Consider the following 25,402-nt stretch of genomic DNA (forward strand, 5'->3'; position numbering starts at 1 on the left):
CTGACTGCACAGGATGATGTAGTTGTTTACTTCAAGACTGAGAAGTTGGTCAGCATGGCATGAAAAGCTTTCTCTCTCTGTGTCTCTCTCACTCACACCCAACCACCTACCCACCCACCCTCACACCCACCGACCCACCCCCCCCCACACACACACATTTACATATACAGACACATAGACACAGACTCAAACTCACACAAACCATAATCAGACAGTCTCCTTGCCGTGATGTTTAAGTAATTAGCAATACTCGAAGCCTGCAGACTGGCTCTAGGGTCTCCTGTCTCTCCTATTCCCAGATCCACTGACCCAGGACTAGGGCTGGGGGTGGCAGCGGGTCTTGGGAAGGGGATGCAGGGCTTGTGATGAATGGAGGGTGAGCAACTAGGGAGCAATAAACAAGCACTGAGGTGACAGTCTCACCTCTCTGTCTTTTCTCTGGTTCTGTTCAACCTCAAGGAGAAGAAAAATCAGTGGCCAGAGCGATCAGATAGCGTGTTAGAGTGCTTACTGTGCCCGGGGCTGAGCCAAGTTTGATCCCTGGTACCACAAATAGTCCCCTGATTACCACCAGGAGTGATCCCCGAGCAGAACCAGGAATAAGCCCTGAGCACTGCTGGGTGTGCCCTGACCACAGTGTTTTGTTTAAAAAAGGAAATTCTGAGTCTCAGGGTCTCTTGTCTGCAAGATTGGGGGAGGAGAGAACTGGCAGAGGCAGGAGTGGGTGTCAGACCCCTCCAGTTGCACCACAGAGCAGAGCAGGACACTGGGCTTGGGCTCCCATCCCAGGTGTGTCCCTTACTAGCTGTGTGACATGGGGGAAAGCGTTCCACGTCTCTGTCTGCGGAAACCCGCCACAACACATGGACAGAGCTTTTAAAATGACTAGGAAAAGCGAATGGCAGTAAAGATGTCAGCAGCTGGGAGTCTGGGCTTGCTGGAACTATTCCATAAATGTTCACAGCTGCTAGTGACATCAAGGAAAGCTATTTTCAACTGGTGATGGACAAGGCTGAGGGCAACACAGGAAGGGGCATGTCCACTCAGCTCCCCCAGGACCAGTCAGAATCTGGAAAGAAAATACATACACTGTTTGTTTTTGTTTGAGGGGTCACACCTGGAAGAGCTTGGGAGCCATGTTTGGGGGTCACTTCTGGCATTTGGGGGCATATGTGGTGCTGGGGATTGAGCCCCAGGCTCCTGTGTACAGAGCACATACTTATCCTGCCGCGCTATCTCCTTAGCAATATGTACAGAGTTGGACGGCAGGGTTCAGAACAGAGGGGCTCAGAGGTAGAGTATATACTTTGCCTGTGAAGGAGCTGGGTTCGAATCCCAGCACTTCCCAATAAATAAGAATAAAAGCAGGCTGTGTTTATAATAAAATTTTATAGAATGGGGAAATACCTATGAGTTCCATACTGTACACCGACAAAGAAAATGTTTGACTATATTATCACAGTGATAAAATATGGCTTAAAGTTTTGGAAGGAGCACTGAAGTTATGGAACCAAACTGGGATTTCTGCTACATCAGAGCTATGTGTGTGTTCAGAGTGAGGCTGAGCGGGTCACCCTTGAAGAATTTGAAACTAGAGGAAGGAGACCCCATGGGACCAAGAGGAGCCAGTGTCTGTATGGAGAACGCCCAGACTTGAGCCCCATCTTGGCCTTGATCTTGGGAAGGAGGCAGGGGATCATATCCCTCTTCCTCTCAGCTAAACAGACCACGTGACTCGCTGCCACACTTCCTGTCCTTGAGACGGAGCTTGCTGCCAAAGACAACAGGAAAACCCGAACTTTAGTGGCAGCATAATGACATGCAGACATTGTCCTCTGGCTCAGCCTTGACTACAGTGAGGATTTTCTGGGATATATCCAGTTAAAACGCTAACACTTCTGGCATCTCTGGGTTCTCTCGTGATCTGGTTCTCCTCCTTCCCTTCAATAAAACACATTCCTATAAAGGAATTAAATAAAAAGCAACCCTCTTTTAACCAACACCCGTCTGGACAAACAGGAGATAGATTTTGTTTTTGAAAAGCTCTTTTGAAACTTTTCCCAAAGATAGATGCCAGAGAGATGGTTCCGGTGCAAAGCAGCTTGTCATGCTTGAGGTTGACTCTGACTCCATCCGAGGCACTCAGATGGTCCCCAAGCACCACCAGGAATGAACCCCTGGGTACAGAGCCAGGATCATCTCTGAGCACTCTCAGATGTGGCCGTAAGCATTTAAAAAATGAAATTCAGAGCTGGAGAGATAATAAGAAGGTAAGACACTTTCCAGGCATGTGCGGCCACCGGGGGTCAATGCCCAGTACTTCGTATGGTGCTTTGCACACGGCAAGGAATGAATGATCTCTGAGAAAGGAGTGAGCACCGAGACTGCCCAGCATGGCCCAAGCACTGCACCCCACACCCCTCAGATAAGAAAAAAATAAAACTGGAGCTGGAGAGATAGCACAGTGGGTAGGGCTGTACACGTTGCCTTGCATGCGGCCGACCCGGGTTCGATTCCCAGCATCCCATAAGGTCCCCCAAGCACTGCCAGGAGTAATTCCTGAGTGCATGAGTCAGGGGTAACCCCTGTGCATCGCCGGGTGTGACCTCCCCAAATAAATCACTGTATATCACTGTATCACTGTCATCCCATTGTGCATCGATTTACTCAAGTGGGCACCAGTAACATCTCCATTCATCCCAGCCCTGAGATTTTAGCAGCCTCTCCTTACTCGTCTTTTCCAACTATTGGAGGCTCTTTCAGGGTCAGGGAAATGAGACCTGTTATTGTTACTGTCTTTGACATATCAAATATGCCACAGGGAGCTTGCCAGGTTCTGCTGTGTGGCCCCAGTAAATAAATAAATAAATAAATAAATAAATAAATAAATAAATAAATAAATAGAATGCTTTAAAAAAAAAAAAGAAAAAAAACCTCTTTGATGACATGCCTACATGGGGGTCACCAAAATTTCGGTTTTCCTGCTAAGCACTACCCCAGTTTTCTCTATAGTCTTAGGGCCTGGGTATTTGTTTTTAAAGAATACATAGCTTTCCTTTGTCCTGCTTAGAGATCTCATATAAATGCAGTCACATCATGAGCATCTTTTCTGATATCATCCCCTTCTCCATCACCAACTCTCAGGCTAAGTGTGGTTCTGAAGACCTCCTACTCTCTTTTAAAAGTACCTTTTAAAAAAGATCCCCTGTCTAATAAATCAGGAAAAAGCAATTCAACCTTTTCCCAGTATGTGATTTGTCACCACAGTTTAGTTCAGCTGTGGCCATCCCTCACCTTCTCAATGTAAGCACTGTCTTTTAACAAAGTGCTATTTTTGATAGATTCAAAGGTCAAAAAAATGCACTAACGATTCTGTCCAAATGATGCTGTCTTCTACAAGTGTCATTTTTCCCAAGCACCAAAGTCTTACATACTTTCCTCTAGTTTGCCCAACTGGACACTGTCCACAGTCTTTCCTACTCTTGTCTTTCCTGACCTATGAAGTCCAAATGCCCCTTTCACTGGAATTGGAATTATATCTTGGTGCTGGGCTTTGGTGTGTATATGTAGGGGGGTGGTCACTGGGCACATTTAGCAGTGCTCAGGGCTTGCTCCTGCCTCTGAGCTCAGGGATCTCTCCTGATTCTATGCTCAGAGGGTATTCACAGCAGTGCTTAAGGGGTCATGTGGTGCTGGGGATCAACCTGGGACCTCGACATGCACTCAGACCACTGATCTATCACTCTAGCCCAATGGGCTGGTTCCTACTTCTGTCACTTCTACTGTGGTTCAAAGAAACAGACACAGGGGCTGGAGTGATAGTACAGCGGGGAGAGCATTTGCCTTGCATGCGGCCTACCCAAATTCAATCCCCATATGGTTCAATCCCCATATGGCATCCCATATGGTTCCCGGAGCACTGCCAAGAGTAATTTCTGTGCATCACCAGGTGTAACCCCCTCCCCCCAAAAAAACCCCACAAAGTAACAGACACAGATACCAGGCCAGAGCAGTGGGTAGGAGGCTCTGAACTGCTTCAACATCTAGAGGCAACTCTCAGTGACTTTCACACAGGATAAGACTGCACAAAGGCAACCCCTGGGCTCTGGGGGTGCACACCATTGCTCCCAAAGATGGGGCCCTCTTTGGTTAGTTCTTATGTGTCAGAGAAGGTCCCTCTGGTTTGCAGGGCCAGGCGTACTACTTTGCCCCCTTCTCTCTCTAACTTCCTAAGAGCACTTCCCTGCCATCCCTTTCACACAGAATCCTGCTTTACTTTCTGACTCACCTCTGCTAGTTTCACCCCAGCAGAGTTGAAATGCTTTGGACCAGCATTTTGTCTTTTTCTGTCCCTGGCACACTGACTCTAAACTAAAGACAAGTTAAGCATGAAGAGAAACACAGTCTGGCTCACAGGCAGCAGAACAGAAGTCTTGCCCCCTGACGAGGGTATGTGTCCGGATCCCCAATACCCCATATGCCTCCTTCCCTCTGGGTTGGTTCTCAGATTTCAGTGAGCACCTAAAACCTGTACACATCAGCAATCCGGACCAATCCTGCCAACCCACCAAGGCATCGACGCAGGTGAAGCCTTTGGTAAACATTTTCTAAAAGAAGCTGGCTTTTGTAAGGTGTACAATGGACCTTATATTTGCTTGTTGTTGCTAAGGTCAGATTTTATTTTCAAGTTTCATCAGCATTCCTACGTAAACTTCTTTGTCCATTTCCAATGTGTGCACAGTAAGAAATCCTTCCCATATCTCTAATAAAGTCTACCAAGGGAAGCAAACTCAGTGAATTAAAAAAAAATCTCTGTACTGGGAGGGGGAGAGGATTAGGCCAAACTTGGGTACTCAGAGGTTACTTCTGGCTCTGTGCTCAGGAGTAATCCCTGGAGATTCTTGGAAGCACACAGGTGGTGCCAGGGATTCAAACCATAGTAAGTGGGATGTAAGGTCTTACCTCCTATACTAAATAAAGTCTACTATCTCTCCAGCCCCTCTGGTGAATTCAACTATGGAAGAATTTCAGCATTAGTGGTAGTAGTAGGTTTGATTTGGTCCTATTTTGTAAGGTTTTAGCATTAGCATTGCTGGATCTAGACAGTCTTCGGCAAGTAGAGATCGAAACAGGAGGTCAAATTTATGTTATTAACTAAAAACCCAACATGGACCCAGGGTGGATTAATGACAGTAAGAGTGAATTCCTTTTTACCAACCTTGCCCATCCCCTAACACTCACTGGCCTTCACCTTCAGTGCCTTTTCAGAGGACAAAAGAAGGCCCCAAGCCCATCACTGCCCTGTGTGTGAGTCAGTCACTCGGGCTTCAAATAAGCCTTGGAGCCGCCAATGAGGAAGTAAGAACCCAGGCTGGGTAATGAGCTTAGTTTCCCAGCAACCTGGACACAAGAGTTCCAGATAAAATGGATTACACAGTGCTGACAAATCCCAAGTGAGGATCACATTGACTGACAAAGGAGTTAATTTTACCTCCGGCCACACCACAGGGTTGACTGACAAGAATCATTTTTGCCTGTACCTCTCCTGGCACTCTCCCTGGAACATGGTGGTTAAAACAAAACACTCTCCTAGGCTCAAAAGCAGATGTTTCAACTTCCTATTGCTTTTGCAGAAAAAAACGCTCTCATCACAGGAAGAAGAGGGTCAGGTTTGACTTCCATTGTTTTTCTTTCTTTTTTTTTTTTTTCTTGACTTCCATTGTTTTTCCAATACAATTTGGATGGGCTACAACGGCATTTCTTAACCGGGAGCCAAAGGGCCTCTTGTGGGTCCCCAGGATATTCCAAAAGGACCACAGGTAAAAGTCACATAAAAGTGACATAAATGGGGTGCTTGGCATGAAACTAGTGTAGAACAGGGGGTGACAGGAAGAAAATAAGGTCAGAAGGGACCACAGTTGTAAAAAAGGTGGAGAAACACTGGTCTTTGGAGAATACTATCCACAGAGTGCTATTCCAGAGTGCCCTGAGTAACAGACGCAAGTGGCCTGGTGACCTCGGCATAAATCAATTATCATTCCACTCGCACCTGGGTCTCCTGGGAGGTTAGTTGACACTCACTGATCCTAGGGGACTCATCTTCTTTGGACATTCAGTAAAATGAAGTCTCTAGAAGCCACTACCTGTCTTTGCATCTAGGATCTGCCATGCTTTTGCTCTGTGACCTCCATTCTGGACAATAGTTCCACTCAGAGGGTGTGCTATGGAGAGCAAATGATATAATATATGCCAAAAGCGGGATATTAAGCCTTGCATATAATGCGCTTATATACATCTGTGCTGCTGTTGTTGATAATGAATCAGAAATGACCTTGAACTAGAAGATGGGGAGCAGCTGTGCAAGGGACCCAGCACTCACTCCTTTCTCAGACAATGACAGCAGCCTCCAAAGACAAGGCTCCCTGGACGTTGGGGGGATAGTTTCACCCAAGGTGTCCTTTACTGGAACCAGTGACCTTTTCCTCTGCCAGTGGGGAGTTGGTGTTGGTCTATGTCCCTCTTCTCCCCAGTGATAAGAAGGAAAGGAAGAACCCAGCAAGAACTCACTAGAACTCACTGCCTTCCTGTGGATGAGAAGCGCTCAGGGCAGCTGTGGAGAAGCCAAGGGCATGTGACACACTGGGCTGTCACCAGGTCACAGTTCGAGTCAGGTAGTGAGGAGGACAAGTGATCGGACTCGCAAGGACACACAAGCAAAGCTGTGGTCTCACCTTAATCCGCCACAGTGCTGAGTGCATTCGAGTTTGCAACACAGATCCAGAAGCAGTGCCATCATTAAGAGACATAAGTGACAGACAAAGCATTAATCTTCTAGTTGGGTATAAATGTTTTCTGGCAAGGAGCTTGGCTTTCTGTCACTTCTTTCTTTTGACATCCCTCCTGTCCAAAGGCCACAGCTGTCACGACAAACAATGTGGGCTCAGGTCAGGGATGAGTTTTCTCCTTATAAAGCTATTGTGTCTCACAGGGCTCATCTGCCAGCAGGATTTTCTCAGTTGGTTCGTGAACAGTGTGACTACCTGGTAAGAAAAGATCATCATAGAGGCAGCTAAGATCTTAACTCACCTTGAGATCTCGTAGAGAGATCTGAAAAGAATATTAAATCTATTTAGAGGATAAGACAGAGGGAAACTTCATTGTGGCTTCCTTGTGATGCCTTTATTTCCTCTTGTTTTGGGCAGTACCCGAGGGTTGGGCCCAGGTCTCCTGCATGCAAGACATGCACACATCCACTGAACCATGTCCCTGACCTCTGGAAAAAGATGCTGAAAGGGGACAACTTAGGGTTCTTCTGATCTATCTTGCTCTCTAGCACTCTTAGTCACTGAAAGTGACTCATTTGGGGGCCCTGCGGCAGAATGACAGTCCTGTGAATGTACAGTTTTTGATCAAGCCACAAAATATTATTAAATCAAGCTTTGAAAAGGGAACATTAAGAACTACCTATCTATTTCATCACTGTGCTCTTACTTTTGTTAGCCATAACTAAACCTCTGAGGGTCCCACATGTGTTTTCCCAAAGAGTTATATTTTCATACTGTTTCTTTAGGGTCATTTGGGAATCCTATAAAGTTATGTTTCTCAACTGGGAGGGGAAGGCATACGGCATCCTCATGAACCCACAGGATATTCCATGGGGGGCACACAGGTGAAAATCATGTACATGGGGTACTCGGCATGAGATGGGGGGGCAACAGGTAAGACAGAGGGCAAATAAAGTCGAATGGCATCAAAGCAGTGCTATGGAACATCTTCTAAGTCCTTCCGGTGTCTGCCGCAGCCTCTGTGATGAGTGAGGAAATCAGTGCCCGAGAAACAGCTCAGCAGGCATCGGTGGCAGAAGCCAGAGCAAGCACCAGAGTTCCTTGACTCTCGGTGCCCTCTTTCTTGTATCCTGTGCTCCCGACAAATCAATAGGGCAAACACGAACACAAACAGCCTGCTGGGAGGTACCCACAGATTGGCAAGCTCTTCAAAGCCCAAATATTTCAGAGTTATCTGAAATATCAGAGACCACTGGAACAAAAAGTTCAGTTTACACGGTAAAGGCCGTTGCTTAAGCCGAGGCTGAATTACCTCAATAGACTGGGCAGAAACTTCTCTACCAAATACCCCACTTGGAAAACAACCTCCGTCTATTATCAAAATTCAACATGGATCTAAAATTAGACACACTAAAAAAAGTAAATTCTGAAATCCAATAAGCAGCATTGGGGGTGGAATCTAGCATCAACCCACGAGGAAACTGGGCTTTGTGTAGTGAGCGAGTTAGGTAACTCAGACCTTGGGTTTTAGATTTCAAGATGAAACTCTTCAAATTCGATCCTTACATACTCACTGAACTGTGTGTAAATGGTCCCTTAAAAGTGTGGAGGTCACTTAGCCCATTTGGCAGCGACCTAAGTCCACATTTCCCTTGAGCTCTGAGTTCACGTGGACATTTTCTAGAGAGAGCAGGGAGAACGTTCCCTTCTTCACAAGGAGGCGGCCTCCCCAGATGCAGAGGGGAAATGGATCCACTCGCCCCTCTGTGCTCCCCTTCTGCGTCTGGACTTGTGGGTTACTGAAAAACCTCCCACGCAGGCCAGCAGCTCTTTCTACTGTTTCTTCTTCCACTGACCCACAGCTGCCATGATGTGTCCAAGCTTCTTGCAGATGCCTTCCAGGAATCCTCCAGAGCGAGTCCAAACTCCCTGAACGGCACTGCACGACACCACATCACGGCCCTTCCCCAGCAGCCATCCTTCCCACGCCTGCTCCACACGAGCATGAGTCAGGGAACCATGACAGCACGGATCCCCTACAAGAGGGGCCATCCCCGCACACTTTTCTCTCCCTGTTGTTCTCCCAAGAGCCCTCTCCTCTTCCACACTATTGGACCGCGGCTGCCACAGGAAGCAAGAGTGGAGCCCCAAACCCTGCACTTAGTTCCTTGCATGAGCCTTTCCGGTGAGTGAGTCTCCCTGACACTCAGCCTCCTTATCTTCCCGAAGAACGGGTTAAGATGATCTCCAGTCCACAGGGCTGGGAGAGGAGTCGGAAACGGGCTTTTGCACAGGCTTGCCACGGAGCAGGTGCCTCAGACTACCTTCACTGTCACTGCCTGACATCTGCTCTGACGTCTCCTCTTGAACTTGAGCTCCAGGCCTGTTATCTCCCAAAGGCACCTGATAAGGTGAAGACAACAGAGCAGATTCTTAGGATGAACTTAGTCGTCATCAGTGCTACCTGGCCTCACCTTTGCTCTGCCCCCGTATTTCTCTGTGGTGGAAGACCTTTTTTTGGAGAACCAGAGCAGTTAAACGCAGACCTTTAGATAGTATTTACAAGAGGCTTGGCTGCAGGTCAGATTAGAGACATCACTTAGGAAGTACACAGGAATGGATTGTTCCCCAAATTCTACCATTCTACCTCTGCTCAACTCTCAAGAATGTGCCCACATTATTTTAGTTTTTGTGGGGTGGGGGGCACTCCTAGTTGTGCTTAGGGCTTACTCCTGGCTCTTCTCTTTAGGGGTAACTCCTGGTGTGGCTCAGGGATGGGGATCAAAGAACCTGGTTCGGCTGCACAAAAGGCAAACAACCCTATCCACCAAATCATCTCTTTGGCCCAGAAATGTGCCCATGTCAGTAACGGAAGGACATTTATCATGAGAAATTTCAGGCAGTGGTACCTGATTATATTACTCAAATTATACATGGATGGATAAAAATCTTCAGTATTTACTACAAACTCTCAATGGTAGTTGCAGCCACTATTTTTAATCAGTGAAATCCTTTCTTCAGATGATATCTTACTTTAAGAAAAACTGTCATGTGGGCTGGAGCCATCGGACAGCAGAGAGGGCGCTTGTCTAGCACGAGGCTGATCCAGGTCTCATCCCGGGCACCCCATATGGTGCTCTGAGCAATATTACAGGACTGACCCCTGAGTGCAGAGACAGGAGTCAGCCCGGACAATCGCCGGGTGTGGCCCCCCCAAAGAAAACAAACAACAAAACAGAAGATTTTTTTTCTTAATCTAGCATGTAAGTGAAGTGAGTCAGAAAGTAAAAGACAAATATGGGATGAGTATGAAGAAAGGAAGGGATCAGGCAATCCCCCAAGGAAACAAGCCCTGAGACAGGACCAGAGAACTAGGGGTTGAGGAAGGCCCCAACACATGGGGAGGTGTGGAGGTGCAGCATCATGCTGAATGATTTAGTACAAACGCATACTGTGATACCTCAAAAAAAAAGCTTAAATTTAAGGAAGACCAAATCACGTGTGATGCAGCTAAAACGGGCTGTTCCCAACATAGGAGGGGGCACAGGAAGGTGCTCCTGCCACAGAACACCTGGGGTACACACACACCACACAGGTACACACACCACACACATACACCACCCACACACCACATACACCACACTCACCACCCACCCACCACACACATGTACACACACACCACACACTGTACACACACACTGCATGTCACACACTCACCACCCATCCACACACTACATACATGTTCACATACCACACACTGCACATACACACCACATATACCACACACCACTCACACACCACACACATGTACACACCCACACTCATGCACCATCCATGTACCACATACACTGTACACTCACTACACGTACCACACACATGTACACACCCACGTACATACACCATCCACACATCACATACAACACACTCACCATACACACTACACACATGTATACACCCACACATATACACCACCCACATACCACATATACCACACTCACCACCCACATGACACACACTGTATACACACGTCACATGTCACATACTCACCACCCACATACCATACACACGTACACACACCACACACTGCACATACACACCACATACACCACACACCACTCACATACCACACACGTACACACCCACATTCATGCACCACCCACGTACCACATACACCATACACTCACTACACACACCACACACATATACACACCCATGTACATACACCACCCACACATCACATACACCACACTTACCACCCATACCACACACATGTATATACATACCACACACTGTACACACACCACATATGTCACACACTCACCACCCACACACCACACATGTACACACACCACACACTGCACATAAATGTTACATACACCACACACCACTCACACACCACACACATGTACACACCCACACTTATACACACCCACACATCGCATATACCACACACTCACAACCCACACATCACACACATGTATCCACATACCAACACACATGTATACATACCACACATCATACACCACACAGCACATACACACCCCACATGTATCCATAGAGGTAATGTCTGACCTCCACCAGGTCTTATCTGAAAACCACAGCTTAGATGAAGAAGCAAATCTTTTTCAGATAATGGGGAAGCACATGCCTCAGTGCAGGGGAAATCTACCTGGGGAACATGTGTGAGTTTGGATACAAAGGCAAAGAAACTTGGCTCTTGTTCAGAGTCAGGTCATCCAGTGCTGCACTCAGGCCGAGGGGTGCCTCGGAGAGAGCAGGAACAGAAGCGGCACTTCTCTCTCTGCTGCCGTCCAGCCCTGACTGTCCTTGCCAGCCCCACAGAGTGCTCAGCGTCTGTGGGTGACTGCAGCCTCCCAAGGCGGGATTCTTCGACCAAACATCTTCAATTATGACAGAACCCGAGAGACCACTGGCTAGAAAATTATTTAGTGACAACAACAAACAAATAGTTACCCTTGGGGCACTGAAGGAAGCAGCTTATTATAAAGTGTAGGAGCAGGAAGTCAATTTTATAAATAGTATATTCACATAAATTTTTATAAATTATAAATATAATAAAAATAATTATAAATATAACTATACTGTAAGTTATAGATTTTTATATATTATATTCTATTAGATTCCTCTGTCTCTCTCGGAGAACCCGGCAAGCTACCGAGAGTATCTTGTCCATATGGCAGAGCCTAGCAAGCTACCCATGGCGTATTCGATATGCCAAAAACAGTAACATCAAGTCTCACAATGGATACGTTACTGGTGCCCGCTCAAGCAAATCAATAAGCAATGGGATTACAGTGGTTTTATAATTTTTAAATTTTTTATAAATTTTATAAACGTCAACAGATGTATCTTTAAGCTGAAAACAGACACATCAAGATGTTAGTAGTTATCAGAATCGCTGTTGTCTCTTTTTACCAAATGTTCTGCATTAACAAAATATTCTTTGTGATCAAACATTTAATACAACCTATTATGGGTTGGAGAGATAAGACATGGGTGAAGATCCCCGCCTTGCATGCGGACTACCCCATTTTGATCCCCAGGACCATGTATGGTTGACTCCCGAGTACATATTTAGGAGCAGCCTAAGCACTGTCAACTGGAGCCCCCAACCTCAAAGCAATTTTTAAAAATGAAAAAGTTAGAGCTAAGCCGTAGCCTGGCAGGACGGAGGGACAGCACGGTTCCCAGGGGGCGGCAGTGAGACTCCAAGGGCAAGCTGCAATGAGATGCCAAGTTCCTTGAGCCAGGAATCATCACTCCTTGCTGAAGACCCCTGGAAGGAACCTGGTGGCACGATGCCCCAGGCACACACCTGGGGGGCGGGCACGAAGCAAGGCCACAGCACCAGGGACGAGGCAGCACCTCACTCTGGTGCACTCCGCACATAGCTCCTGTGTCTTGTTCTCTACTGTCTGGCACTTTCAGAAAACAAAAGGGTTTCCAGACACAGGCTGGCGTCCCCCGCTATTCTCACCAGCGGAGGCCCAGCACTTCTGGGGGCCGCTGAGTCACAGACCCCGCCGGGCCTTGGTCTCCCATCTGCAGGAGGAACTGGCTGTGCTGTCTGTTAGAGCACATAGGGCAGCTGACAGTAGGCAAGACAGTTTCTTCTTTCCTCGGAAGGTGCTCGGTCACAGCCAGCAAACCGAGGGGCTACCCTCAGCCCTGTGCTCAGGGGGAGTGCAGGGGGTCACTCCTGGAGGTAGGAAGGGGACCATGCGGTGCTGTATTCTGAATCCAGGCCTGACCCATCTCTGTGCCCGAGGGAAGGCATGTTTATTCATTTTTTGATGCTGTTTGTTTGTTTGGGGGGGGCATACCTGGTTGTGCACAGAGCCTACCCTGCTTGGACCCCAGTGCTCAGAGAGCATACAGTGCTGGGGACTGAGCCCAGGCCGCCTCACAGGCAGAACCTGCACTCCAGCCCTCTGCCTATCTCTCCCGTCAATGCATTTTAAAAAGCAACAAAAACCAAACCAAAAAAATAAATAAAATCAAAGCAAAAGTAAACGTCTTATATTTAAATGCCAAATTTTCTTAGGGGCAAGGAAGTTACAGGAGGCAGCAGCAACTTCGGGACAGGACCCGACACTCTCAGCCTTTCTGCCCTGGGGCCAGGGATAAACTCGGCGACCTTTGGCTTCAACAGGCAGCGCAGCTCCCGTAGGGCCACAGGACCCGGGCCGGGCTCCCCTCCACCCGCTGTACTGGATTCTCAGCAGCATGGGCTCTTCTTTCTCACCACCAGCCTGCACATAGACACAACCTCCACACATACCCCAACACACACACACACACACACACACACACAGACACAGACACACACACACACACACACACACACACACACACACACACACACACATCCTCGGCCAGTCCTCCACAAGCCTCAAACCAAGCAGCACAGCACGGGCTCTTCTTTCTCACCACCAGCCTGCACACAGACACACAGACACACAGACACACAGACACACACACACACACACACACACACCCTCAGCCAGTCCTCCAAAAGCCTCGAACCAAGCAGCACAGGCTCTTCTTTCTCACCACCAGCCTGCACATACACACACACACACACACACACACACACACACACACACACACACACATCCATCCTCGGCCAGTCCTCCACAAGCCTCGAACCAGCCCTTCCCCAAGATACAATAACCTCTGAATACCTTTCAGCACACTGCGAGTCTGAGCAGCACCCCTGCACCAGGCCCTCTCTCCCGGCTCTTCCCTCGCCAGTTAAGGGGGGTTGTTGCGCCATGCCATGCCCTGACATCGGGTGAGAACGGTTTCAGGCCATCGGAAGAGTGATGTGGGGCATCTGATATCTTCTGTACCTTTCACTTATTTTCCTGAACTCTGTTTACGATTACTGAGACTATTTTCATGTGGAGTCTCTTACGGGTGAGCGTGCTGATCCCCAGGGACTCGGACTGGATTCCCAGGCAGTGTAGTCTCAGGCCTTTGTACGGAACCATCTGGTAGTTTGGCTGAGTGTCCTCAGAAGTGGACATGGGGCCCCTGAGCACAGCTTGGGTGCCCCCCCCAACAAAAGCTATATATAGACTAATTTATCCCTCCTTTTTTTGCTTTCATATTTGTTGTTTCTCAGTGTTAATGGTCAGAATAAACATCAGAGGTCCTGAAATGACAGCGTTTTCTGAACACTGTGAACACTCCTCGGCAGTTCTCACCCCACGCTCACTCAGTATTAAAGCTCATCTGAAAAACGTCTCCCGTTGCTTTTTAAGGATTTTTTTCCATTCTGCATTTCCCCCTAGGGCAGCAAGGGAGGCTGACCCAGGGAATTCTCTCGGAGTTCACCCTCTGCTTCCTCCACAGCGCACACAGGCCCTCCTGGAGCAGACTTCCCAGGCCACGCCGGAAATGGCTGTGGGTGGGAGCTGGGAACCCGGCAGCAGGGACAAATATGCTTTAAAGAGGAAAAGTCGAGGATGAAATTATCCAAGACTGGCTTTGTGGGACACACATGGAAGGGCATGATTTCACAATAGGGATCACACCAGAATCTAAAAATACCTGAGAAATGTTATTTCCTGTAACGACGCAAAAGCAAAAGCAAAAACAAACCTACCCAGTGGCGACCCTTGCCTGGCGTCTGTGACTGCAAGGGAAGCCCGGGGACAATTCCTGAGCTCACTCTCCATCCCCAGCCCCAGCCCTGACTCCAACTGAGACCATGCAGAGCGGGAACGGTGCCTAATGGCAAGCTACTGAGAGTATCCCGCCCACATGGCAGAGCCTGGCATGCTACCCGTGGTGTATTCAATATGCCAGAGCCTGGCAAGCTACCCGTGGCGTATTCGATATGCCAAAAACAGTAACAAGTCTCACAATGGAGATGTTACTGGTGCCCGCTCGAGCAAATCAATGAACGATAGGATGACAGGAGAAGCAGGATACAGAATGCTTTTGTTCTACTGTTGGAAAAGTCATCATGAAATTAGTTTGAAGTTTTATCAGTCATCTCCTTGCCTTATTCTCTTTCTAATGCTACTCAATCAACATAGATTCCACCTCTTCCAGGAAGCCTTCCCAGCTGCTTTCTGCAGAGTTTCCAATGTATCAACTACATGGCTCATCAACCACCAAGTATCAGAATATTCTCTTTGATGTCCATCTCCCACTGGGCAGTAATCTCCCCAAATTCAAAGTTGGCATGTTTTGGGATTTATGACCTCCAAGTCTAATAGTGACTGGTACATTATCCATGCTCAAAATATATTTGCGTAGTCACTGAAATAATAGGTCACATTTTCTTTTTAGCTGAGAAACAAGTGTTCTGTATGAAAATATGAAATGCAGATGACTGGAGTTCAACGTCATACGCTGAAATGCCATCTGGTATTTCAACTAATATAAAAATTTTACTTTTTCATTCATGTCAGTAGATGGTTTAAAATGTACATCGGTCTTGGCGAGCAGAGAGTCTTTATGAGGTAAGAAAGGGGGTGTTTGAGCTGGGAGAGAGAACTTGAGGAGAATGAGGCCCTTCCATCTTGCCTGAAAATAAAGTTCTCCACCTCCCTTTTCTACCAGATGCTTCATGGTTAATTACATTTTCTAACTTCCCTAGTTATTTTAGGGAGTTATTTTACTCTTGCACCCCAAATAACACACAGCATACAGTAAAATCCATTGTTTGGCTTTGTTTGTTTTTGGGCCACACCTGGCTGTGCTCAGGACTTACTCCTGGCTCTACATCACTCCTGGTGGGGCTTGGGGAACCCTATGGAGTGATAGGGATCAAATCTGGGTTGGCTGCATGCAAACAAGAATTGAACTATTGATCTATCACCCTTTGGTTTTAATCTGACCATGATGAAAGCCATTAACTTAATGCGTCGGTCTGAACTTTTCTTTGTTCAAAAGCAGGGGGATTTCATTGACTTGTCTCCCCTTCCAGATCCATGCACAGACTGTGATCAGAACAGATGTGCCAGGGCTAGAAAAGTTTGCTACAGAAAAGCCCCACTCACTCTCGGGGGGCACTGATGTGGTCACTCGACGGGCTGGTGGCCAGGCCCGAATCATGCATGACCTCAAGCTGGATGCCGATGGGTTTGCACCATCGCTACCAGATGTGGAAGATCGCTCCCTCACACAACCCCCAAGTCATGGCAGGGCACCATCACCCATAGTCTGCAATCCCAGGGTCAGGGGCTGGGGCTTGCCCACCACTGTGTCTCCATCACTGCACCCACAGTTAGATTTCAATACCACGAACTAGAAGAAGAATCCGTGAAATGACCAAATGAGTGAGTAGAAATTCTCAGTGCGGAGAGACCTACGCTTGCCACAACTGAGGGGTGAATGCGAGGCAAGCGGTAAGGACCAGTGCTTTGGGGTAGCAACTTCCAGGTCTGGGCTTAGGGCGGGGACTATCAAAGGGGACCTTTGCCTTCTCAGGAAGCCTTGGGCTACAAATCTATGGTACACTAAAGACTTTAGCCCCTGTGCCCCCCCAAATAAAAGATGAGATAAGGGGAGGATCAAGAACTTCATGAAGACTGTTGGCGGTTCTCTTTTCCACCAAGAAGGGAAAGACAGGCTGGATCCCAGCAGGAAGCTAGATTATCCTTGTTTCTTTGCTGCCCTCTCCTGGTTCTGGGCTCCTGTGTGAGACACTGAAATGTCACTTTCCACTTGCATGTCCCTGTCGCATTTTGAGCATGTGCTGGCATCCTGAACCTCGTGCCACAGTGCCACATTTAGAAGAGTTAGGGTCCAGTTAGGACATTTAGGTGCATTTAGTTTTTTTTTCCATTTGACTTGAGGTCTGGATAAAAAGGTCCAGACACTTGTCTACTGATCAAAAGTTAGGAGCAGAGCAAGGTCTGACCCCACTTGTTGTTTTCTCCAAGAAGTAAACTCGGGGCTTAGCCAGGCGGATTGGTCCAGCTCTGTTTGCCTGAGTCCCATTGTTCTCTTCTTCACAAGTCCAGCCCTGGGTGGAACATTCCAGGCCCTTCAAAATGATGAGGCTAGTCAAATAGATGAGGCTGATATTTTTCGAGGGTGAAACCCATTCCACATTACAAGACCATTCTTTGAGAAAAAGAATGTAGGGTTTTGTTTTTTTTAAAATCTGCCAGCCAAGAGAGCAAGGCCTGGTGGAATTTCCCCTAGATTGTAGCCCACCCGCCCCTTCCCGAGCGTACCTTGGTCTGGAAGCAGCAGTAGAGTTGGGTTAGGTACGGGTGTTTCCGAGCCAGAGCCAAAATCCTCTTCTCCGTCATCGTGCAGTCCACGTCATCGTCCTGGAGAATAACGTCCTTCTTCAGGACCTTCACAGCATACACTTCATCTTTGCCTTTGAGCTCTGCCAACATGACCTGCAGGTGACCAAAAGCAGGCCAGTTATTCCAGGGGTATGGAAGCAGCGGCCACAAGGTGACACATCTTCCAAAGTCCTTGTTCAATTATACTCAAAACACGAGCTTGGCTTTATTATTTATTTACTGTTTTGGTTCTTGGGCTACACCCAGCAGTGTTCAGGACTCACTCTTGGTTCTGCACTCAGGGACTGATCACTCCTTAGAGTAGTCTGGGGGACGATATGGGATGCAGGGATGGAACGTGGATATGCCACATGCTAAGCAAGCATCTAATTACTATACTATCTCTCTGGTGCCAAAACAGCACTTTAAACTGCTGGGGGAAATACAACACATCCCAATACAACAATTACAATTTATTACTTTATTTTGTTTTTCCACACCCCTAGTGTCAGGGCTTACTCCTGGTTCTATGTTCCGGGATCACTCCTGGTGGGGCTTAGGGGATCATCTGTGGAGACAGGGACCGTACCTGAGATGGGAATATAGGCCAGCACTCTACCCACTGGACTATCTTTCCAGCTCCACTGCTTTACTATTTCACAGAGGCCAGTTCCAGCACTGAGGGGTCTGCTGGTTTGTGGTCCAGGCCCAGTGGAGCTTAGGACTATGTGATGTCAGGGATCAAACTCAGGGGTCACAGATATTAGCAAGATAATGGACCATTTGAACTATCTCTCCCAATGTATTTTTCAAGCAGTGAGTATCTCCCAAATGGTGCTCAAGAAGTCTGGGGTTCCTCCCACGGACTCTAAACCGGGGCCCATCAGTAACGGGATGCTGTTTGGGCCCTGCACTTCTGGGGACTATCCAGGCTGCCCCGGAAGTGCCGGCAGGTCTTCAGGGCTACACTTCTTGATGTTTGGCTCTGTGTGATGCTGGGAAACAAACTGGGGCTGAGCGCAAGCAAGGCATGGCCCCCGCTCTGGCCAGCAAGGAAGGACAAACTACCAAAAGCAGACTGAGATGCTCATCGCTTAATATTAGATGCAACACTTGAGGTGGTACCCCGGGTAGAGGAAACCATCGATTCGCCCCCACACCACAGACCTTGCCAAAGCTGCCTTTGCCCAACACCTTGATGAAGTTGAACTCATCCAGGCCCAGGCGCTTGGCCTGGCCCTGCCGGACTTCGCCGTTCTCTCCGGGGCTTGCCAGCTGGCCATCACCTGAGGACGCCGCTGCCCTATGCTCCTCCCCTCGGTTGTCAAATGACAAGGCCTTCCGGATGTTGTTTTCAAGTTCTTTTATTTCTGGGGACAAGAGTGACAAGACACTGCATTAATTCCTACCCCTCAAGTCCTCCCCCGGAATCACCACGCAGAACACCACGTCTGTCCATTCGGAACACCTCTCTGTTGCTCATTATTGCAACAAATCCACAGTCGTACTCCTTACAAGTTGCTTTATTCACTGATCGCACTTAAAAGAATTATCTGATAGAGCCCATTCCCAGCATACTCAGGGTGCCCCCAAGGCACTTCTTAGAGATGCTCAGGTCCAGAGATGCAGGACTGATGGTTAGGTGCTGGGGCCACCAAGGCTATGCTGGTTAGTGCCATGGAGTGCCAGGGATTGAATCAGGGCCCTGCACATGCCTAAAATGTGTGCTGCCTCTTGAACCATATTCCTGGCCCTTGCTAGACACACTTCTACTGGTGACAGCTGAGTCTAAGCAAGTAAAGAGGAGGCAAATTTATCACTGTCAAACAACTCATTAGGATGACTCTGGGACCATCCATGTCCCCACCTACCTCTCCGTCTAGTAACAGTCCTCATTACTGTGAGAGTGATGCAAGCATCCTGATCATTTCTGGACACCTGCCGAGTCCCAGAGGTAAGGGGTACCTTTCTGTTCTGGCTGGTTTGAAGATAAGCACAACCACTAAATGAGACTTGTCACCGGGTGATCACTGGTGAGGGGATTATTTCAAGAGTTGGGACGGGAGGGCCTTTACCTTCTAAAGGACGTTACCTGGCCTTGCTGCCAGGCCTATTGCAAATACCCAACTCACACAGGTTATTTAACAAAACGAGCAGCGGGCTTATCATTAACCAAAGAATTGCTTCCCAAGAGTGACATGCTGCAGGTTTATCTCAAACGGGGCAGGGATTCCTCAGCACAATTTCACAACTCTGAGACAGTCTTGTGGCCCTCCAGAGTATGTGACCTGAATTAGCCAGGGGTGATGACATTGGAGAATCCTTTGACCTTTTCTGTTTGCAGAAGCTTTACTGTTAGCTATTCATTCACTAAGGCACACACTCCCTGGTGTAGAAATGGGCATGTCAAGCATGAACTGATTCTAAAAGACACTCACGAGTAACTTGGATCACAGACATCATTAATCCTTGGAAATCAAAAGCGTGAGTGTCGTTAGTCCGCAAGGGATCTGGTCCCTTCTCTGCAGTCTGGAAGCCCATGAGGGCTCCCTTGGAGCCGGAGTTTGGTTCCTCTGAGATCTGGGGGCAGCGGGAAGACGGAGCAACCTGAGTTGACAGTCAATTACTCTTCTGTCACTGAGTCTCGACTAAACTTTTAGTCTCAATAGAGAGCTAATAATCTCCCGTGCAAGTTATTAAAATGAATTTTGAAAGACAAAATGGAAGTATTTGAGAGTGCCGAGTTGGAATACGATGTCTTTGATATATCCTTAGAATGAGTGAAAGAAAACTGTCTTATTTCTGTTGCGCAATGATGTTATGTCTTGCTAACAGGGGATTCTGCATCCTCGAGCTCATTCGGTTGCCAAGATTAGAACCCGCAAGGGAAGACCAAAGGCAGAGCAAGTGCCCGAGAGGCACCACAAGGCTCCAAGGCTGGAAGGAACACTGGGTAGAAAGCCGGGTCTGAAATTCACGGTCCATTCACTCTACTGTGATCTCTTTACCATAAGACCTTGTCTCTGAAGTTCTTGGAAATAAACCGGGAAAGATGAAAATACTCTCACCAGTCTGGGTTAACACCTATAAATCTGGAGAACACTGTCATATTTGACTTATTGGCTTAATGGGTCAAATTGATCTTGGAAAGAAACAGAGCACAAATTGGCAGAAGGTTAACCAGAACAGCATGAAGAGCAGCTCAGAGCCATTATGTGAGAGCCTCGGGTGGCTTTGCTCCTGCAGATGTCTGTTTTACTCCTGGATCAGGAGGGCGACACCCCCGACCCCCAGAGAGGGCTGATGATGGTATGGATTCTGAGGGGGGCCCCTAAGTGGAGAGGGGCAACCTCTGACCACTGACTCCCTCCTAGACCTTAGACAAAGGATTTCAACCCTGGGACCTTCAGTTGCCCACCCAGGAACCATCCGGATCGCCACAAGGCCCAGGAAGGCCCTGCAGATAAAGCACAGCTGCTGAGTCGAAAGCATGGTGTGTCTGCAGATCTCCCAGGGCCACTGGCTGTGGGTGCGAACAGGGCTGGTGTAGCAGTCAAGGTGCACCGACCCTGAGGTGTGCTAAGCTTCCAGATGAGATACGGATGCAAAGGCCACAGCAGAGAACCCAGGCGCTAGCACTGTGCATTCACAATTACCGTCGCTCTGCAGACACAGCTTTCCTTCCGGGTCATGTCTATTTCTGGTCCCCAGAGCAGGGCTTAAATGTGCAAAACCCCTCCTGAGCCTCAGCATTCCTGGATGCCTACAGATCTGAGAATCTTCCAATGACTTGAACCATGTTTTTTACAGGAAACAAGGAGACTTCTGGAGCTGCGGGGTCAGGGAGGGGTCAGGCCAAGAGCAGGCGCTCTCTCTCCACTAGGTCTCCAGTTTCTTTTCCAGTTATGTCTTTCTACCCCACCCCCAGCCTGCACCCCACCCAGGACATCCCCTCACTCCTGGCCTGAGCTCAGGTTTGGGAGTGATGATGAAAGATGGAGGAGGTTCAAAGCAACTGAGCAGCCCCGTGAAGCCAGGAGTACACACTGGTGCTGAGGGAGAAGAAGGGGCTGCACCAGGCAACAGGAGGCCAGTCACATGCCCTTCCTTTCTCTATCCTGGAAGGGCTGGACGGCCGCCACAACCACGTAGATGCCAGCTCCCAGAAAGACCCGGGGAGAAAGCACAGTGGGTGAGGGAGAGGCACGCTGCGTCTGAAGAGCTTCCAGAATGCCGCTCACAGGGCCCGTCAGAGAGAGGCCTCAGCAACCGGGGCCCTCCAAGGGCCGGCTCCAAGGAAAGACGCCAATTGGAAATTCTCACCCTGGTCACACGGGGAGGTGGGTGCAGACTTGGATCGATCTTCCTCCGATGGTGAGTTGCCAGATGCCATCTGCGGGGACTCTGCACCGGCGATAAGCTGGAGAGAAGGAGAGAGAGAAGGCAGACGAGTCAGAAAGGAGGGTGCTGGGTTTCCCTGAAGTCACGGCCATCCTGACACAGCTGGGCCCTTGGCACCCCCAGTGCAAAGCTCTTGTGGAATTGGCATTCTGAAGGCACAGCCTCGAGGCTTCACTGCCAGCCATGGGGAAGAAAGCGAGCGATTTCAACTGGCCCCATTTTCATTCTACTCAGGTATAGCTGACCTCCCCGAGCTAGAGCAATCCCTAACCTCACTGCTCCTGCAAGCGTAGCCACGCAAGACACACGGTTTCATTCACAGGAATCAGACACTTGTCTTTAATGGTCACTGGCATTTATTATCCCCTTCAGCTGCTGGGGTTAACATCTGCAACACACTCGCCTGGAACGATACACTCTTTGGGGGTAAGGTCCTTTCCAGTTCTCATAACAATTATTTATGTGCTCCTGCACATAACAATTATTCCGTACTTTTCAGGGGCATCTCAATATTTGAAAACAAATTTGATTTTTTATAGAAATAACTTATTTATTCTAGGTCTGGGAGTTAGTCCAAAGGCAGAGACAGGGCTGTGGGTTTAATCTCTGGCCCCACATGCACCCCTGAGCACTACCAATAGTGGGGAATCTAGGTGGCTTTCTCCCCCAAAAGTTATTTACACTAAGTGATAATAATATAAACGGAAAATGTTGGCAAATTTCAATAGGATGCCAGCAGAGAAATATTTCCTTTTGTAGATGTGCTATATCCATTGGTGGTAGTGGTGGCAAGAGTGTCAGGGGGAGGTGTGTTACATACACGTATACACCCAGCAGTGCTCAGGTATCACTCTTGGAGGAACTCTGAGGATGTGTGGTGCCAGGAATCTAGTAAGAGTCAGCCACATGCATGTCAAGTACCTTCACCTCTGTCCTCTCTCCAGTCCTGCAATATCCATATGATGTTCCCATTCCAGCCAGAGCCTTGAACAGAAAGGTGCTGAGCATTTCCCTGTCACTCTCGATCCACCAGTATGAGCACATGACCTTCTAGATGATGCCAGAGTAAATGTGAAGGGAGCCAAGACAGCAACACTGATTCTCTTGCAAAGCCCTTTTCACTTGTGGTCCTGGGCACGTCCCTCCCGCCCTCTCACACCCACCCAAGCCACTGCATGGCTCTTTTAGATTATTACAACTTTTGCACCAGAGGTCTGCAGCAACAATGATACCAGGACTGTTGTTCTGTTGTCTATCTTTCACAAAATGTGTCCATGGTGGCTTCTTACCACGGAACCCCATGGAATGGAAATGGATGCTGCTTGGCCAATGGACTTGCAGGCCATGTCGAGTTGAGAGAGGGGCAGGCACTGAGCTTTCTTCTCACTGTTTCTGGATAATTGATAAATTTTCTATCCCCATGGCCTTCTAGCTAGGCAAAGAACCAGGCTGTCTGCCAAAGGCTCTCTCAGAGCTCATAAATGGTTCAACGTGGTCTATTCCTGGGGTGTTTGCTTAACCTGTCTTGTAAGCGGAGCCCTAACATTCTTGGATGCTGACATTCTGCTTGCACTCCCGATTCCTTGGGTCAATGATTGAAGTCCTGTTTCCACCAGTGGGATTTGCAGGGCAAAGAAGGGCCACTAGTACAAAAAAATCTCAGTTAACCCAGGAGGAGAATGTTTGTTTTCCTCTCCAAGCCTTGCAAAAGAGCTTTACTTACTGGGAAGGTAAAGAAGTTAAAGACGAGGGAAGCAAACTACACTGGCCCATGCACAGGCAAAGGGTGGGGTAGGTTCTCCAAGGATAAGAGAAATGCAGAGAAACTGGGGGGCAGGGGAGGTGGCGGAGGTAGGGAGCACATATTGGAATTGAAACAGAAGAGGCAGCAGAGTTAAGACTTTGTGGAGATGCAGAGACAGCCCGACACCCACCGTGCCCTCTATGCCCATTGGCCCAGCCCTGGGCAGGGGTTTCTTGCCCTGGGAACTCAGCTCCAGTGTTCTCAGAACTATTGACTTCTTAGTGGTCTGCTTACATTTCCTAGGCTAGTGGCCAAGGATAAGAAGAGCCTTCAGACAAAATATCACAGAGGCCATTAGCTCTCTTGACATCTGTGGCCCTGGCTTGGCAGGTTAGTAAATGATCCCTTGGTACTGGTACTCAGAATGACAGCCAGTACAGGCAGGACTTGGGTCTCTAACGGAAGTGCCCAGCTCCTGGGGGGGTGGGCTTGGGAGGCCTTCACACTGCTCCCCAAGTGGCTGAACAAACGCACTGTGGCAAGTCTGTGAAGCCTGCTCCCCAGAAAAGAATGTGGTTCCAGTTCTTCATCCACTTATCCTCTATAAGGTGATACTGGGACAAAGTTCTAACCCTGACATGGTCCTGGAGGCAGAGAAATTTTTATCCTGGTCTAGCAAGTCCTGGTTTTTCTAGAGGAAATTCCAAAGAGCCCTTCTAGAACTTTTCATTCCTCTGAAAAACACAGCATGTGAGACTCGCTTGGCCTACCTCCGCTCTTAGGACTAAAGGTGACTCAACTGTTTCTGTGAATGCAGGTTGTTTTGAGATCCGAGTCTCAATCCAGCTACCTCATCAGCTCTACCAGAGCCTTCTCAGGAAGCTGGCACAGAGGAGCAAAGAAACAAGGCCGCCGAGTGCTCCAGAAACTCTTCCCACTAGCTTTCCTGTTACCTTTTTCCTCCTCTGGCCACTGTTGGTGATTTTGTCTGGGGTGACGCCCAGGTCTGCCAGCACTTTTGCGATCCCTCTAGCGTCCACTCCACAGTTGGGGGCCACGTTGGTCTCGCAGCGCCGGTGAACATTCATCTTGCACACTGCAGGGAAAACACACTTCCAGACATCCACGGCTAAAACATCACCCTGCTTATCCTCCCCCTGAGTATAAAAATAACACACGCTCATTTGATAGCATTTAAGAAAGGCAGGAATATATAAAAACTAAAATTCCCCATCCTGTCAAATTAAAATCACCCATGACACCTCGCTAGGGAGCTAGGCACTTTCTACTCACCTCTATCCATTCTGCCTGATAGGTAAAGAAGAATTAATGACCAATATCCAGTCTCACCCCCCTCTTAGGGAGCAGAACCCTTCTGGGCACGGGGCTACCCTCCCAGGAGGGGCTGCAGTGACAGGGGAAGTTGTACACTTAGATGCAGCGAAGGGGTGTTTTCTGTCTGTTCAATTAAAGAAGGCAGATTATCAGATGGCACCGAGTGATTTTTGTTTTTCTGCAAATGGGGCAGTAGCCAAATCAGTTTGAGAACCTGTGTGATCTAGAGGTTCTAGGGGCTCAAGTGGTTAAGTTCTTGCTACACAAATATGAGGTCCTGAGTTCCATTCCTGGCATTTAAAACAAAAACAAGAACAGTTCACTTGGATCCTGAACCCAAATGAACCACATATCCACAG

At 48.3% G+C, this 25,402-nt stretch overlaps 1 protein-coding gene across 1 annotated transcript in view; it reads right to left on the reverse strand.

Annotated features, from left to right (window-relative positions):
* PRKCE (protein kinase C epsilon) overlaps positions 1-25,402 on the reverse strand; it is a 497,306-nt gene that overhangs the window by 136,205 nt on the left and 335,699 nt on the right. Inside the window, exons 7-10 of the mRNA XM_004611987.2 lie at positions 24,662-24,804; positions 21,887-21,983; positions 18,731-18,933; positions 17,504-17,677 (exon numbers count right to left, since the gene is read on the reverse strand). Of these exons, the coding sequence (XP_004612044.1) occupies positions 17,504-17,677; positions 18,731-18,933; positions 21,887-21,983; positions 24,662-24,804 (617 nt within the window). The remainder of the gene's footprint in view (positions 1-17,503; positions 17,678-18,730; positions 18,934-21,886; positions 21,984-24,661; positions 24,805-25,402) is intronic.

The sequence above is a fragment of the Sorex araneus genome, chromosome X (genome assembly GCF_027595985.1).
Source record: "Sorex araneus isolate mSorAra2 chromosome X, mSorAra2.pri, whole genome shotgun sequence".
Classification (NCBI taxonomy): Eukaryota; Metazoa; Chordata; class Mammalia; order Eulipotyphla; family Soricidae; genus Sorex; species Sorex araneus.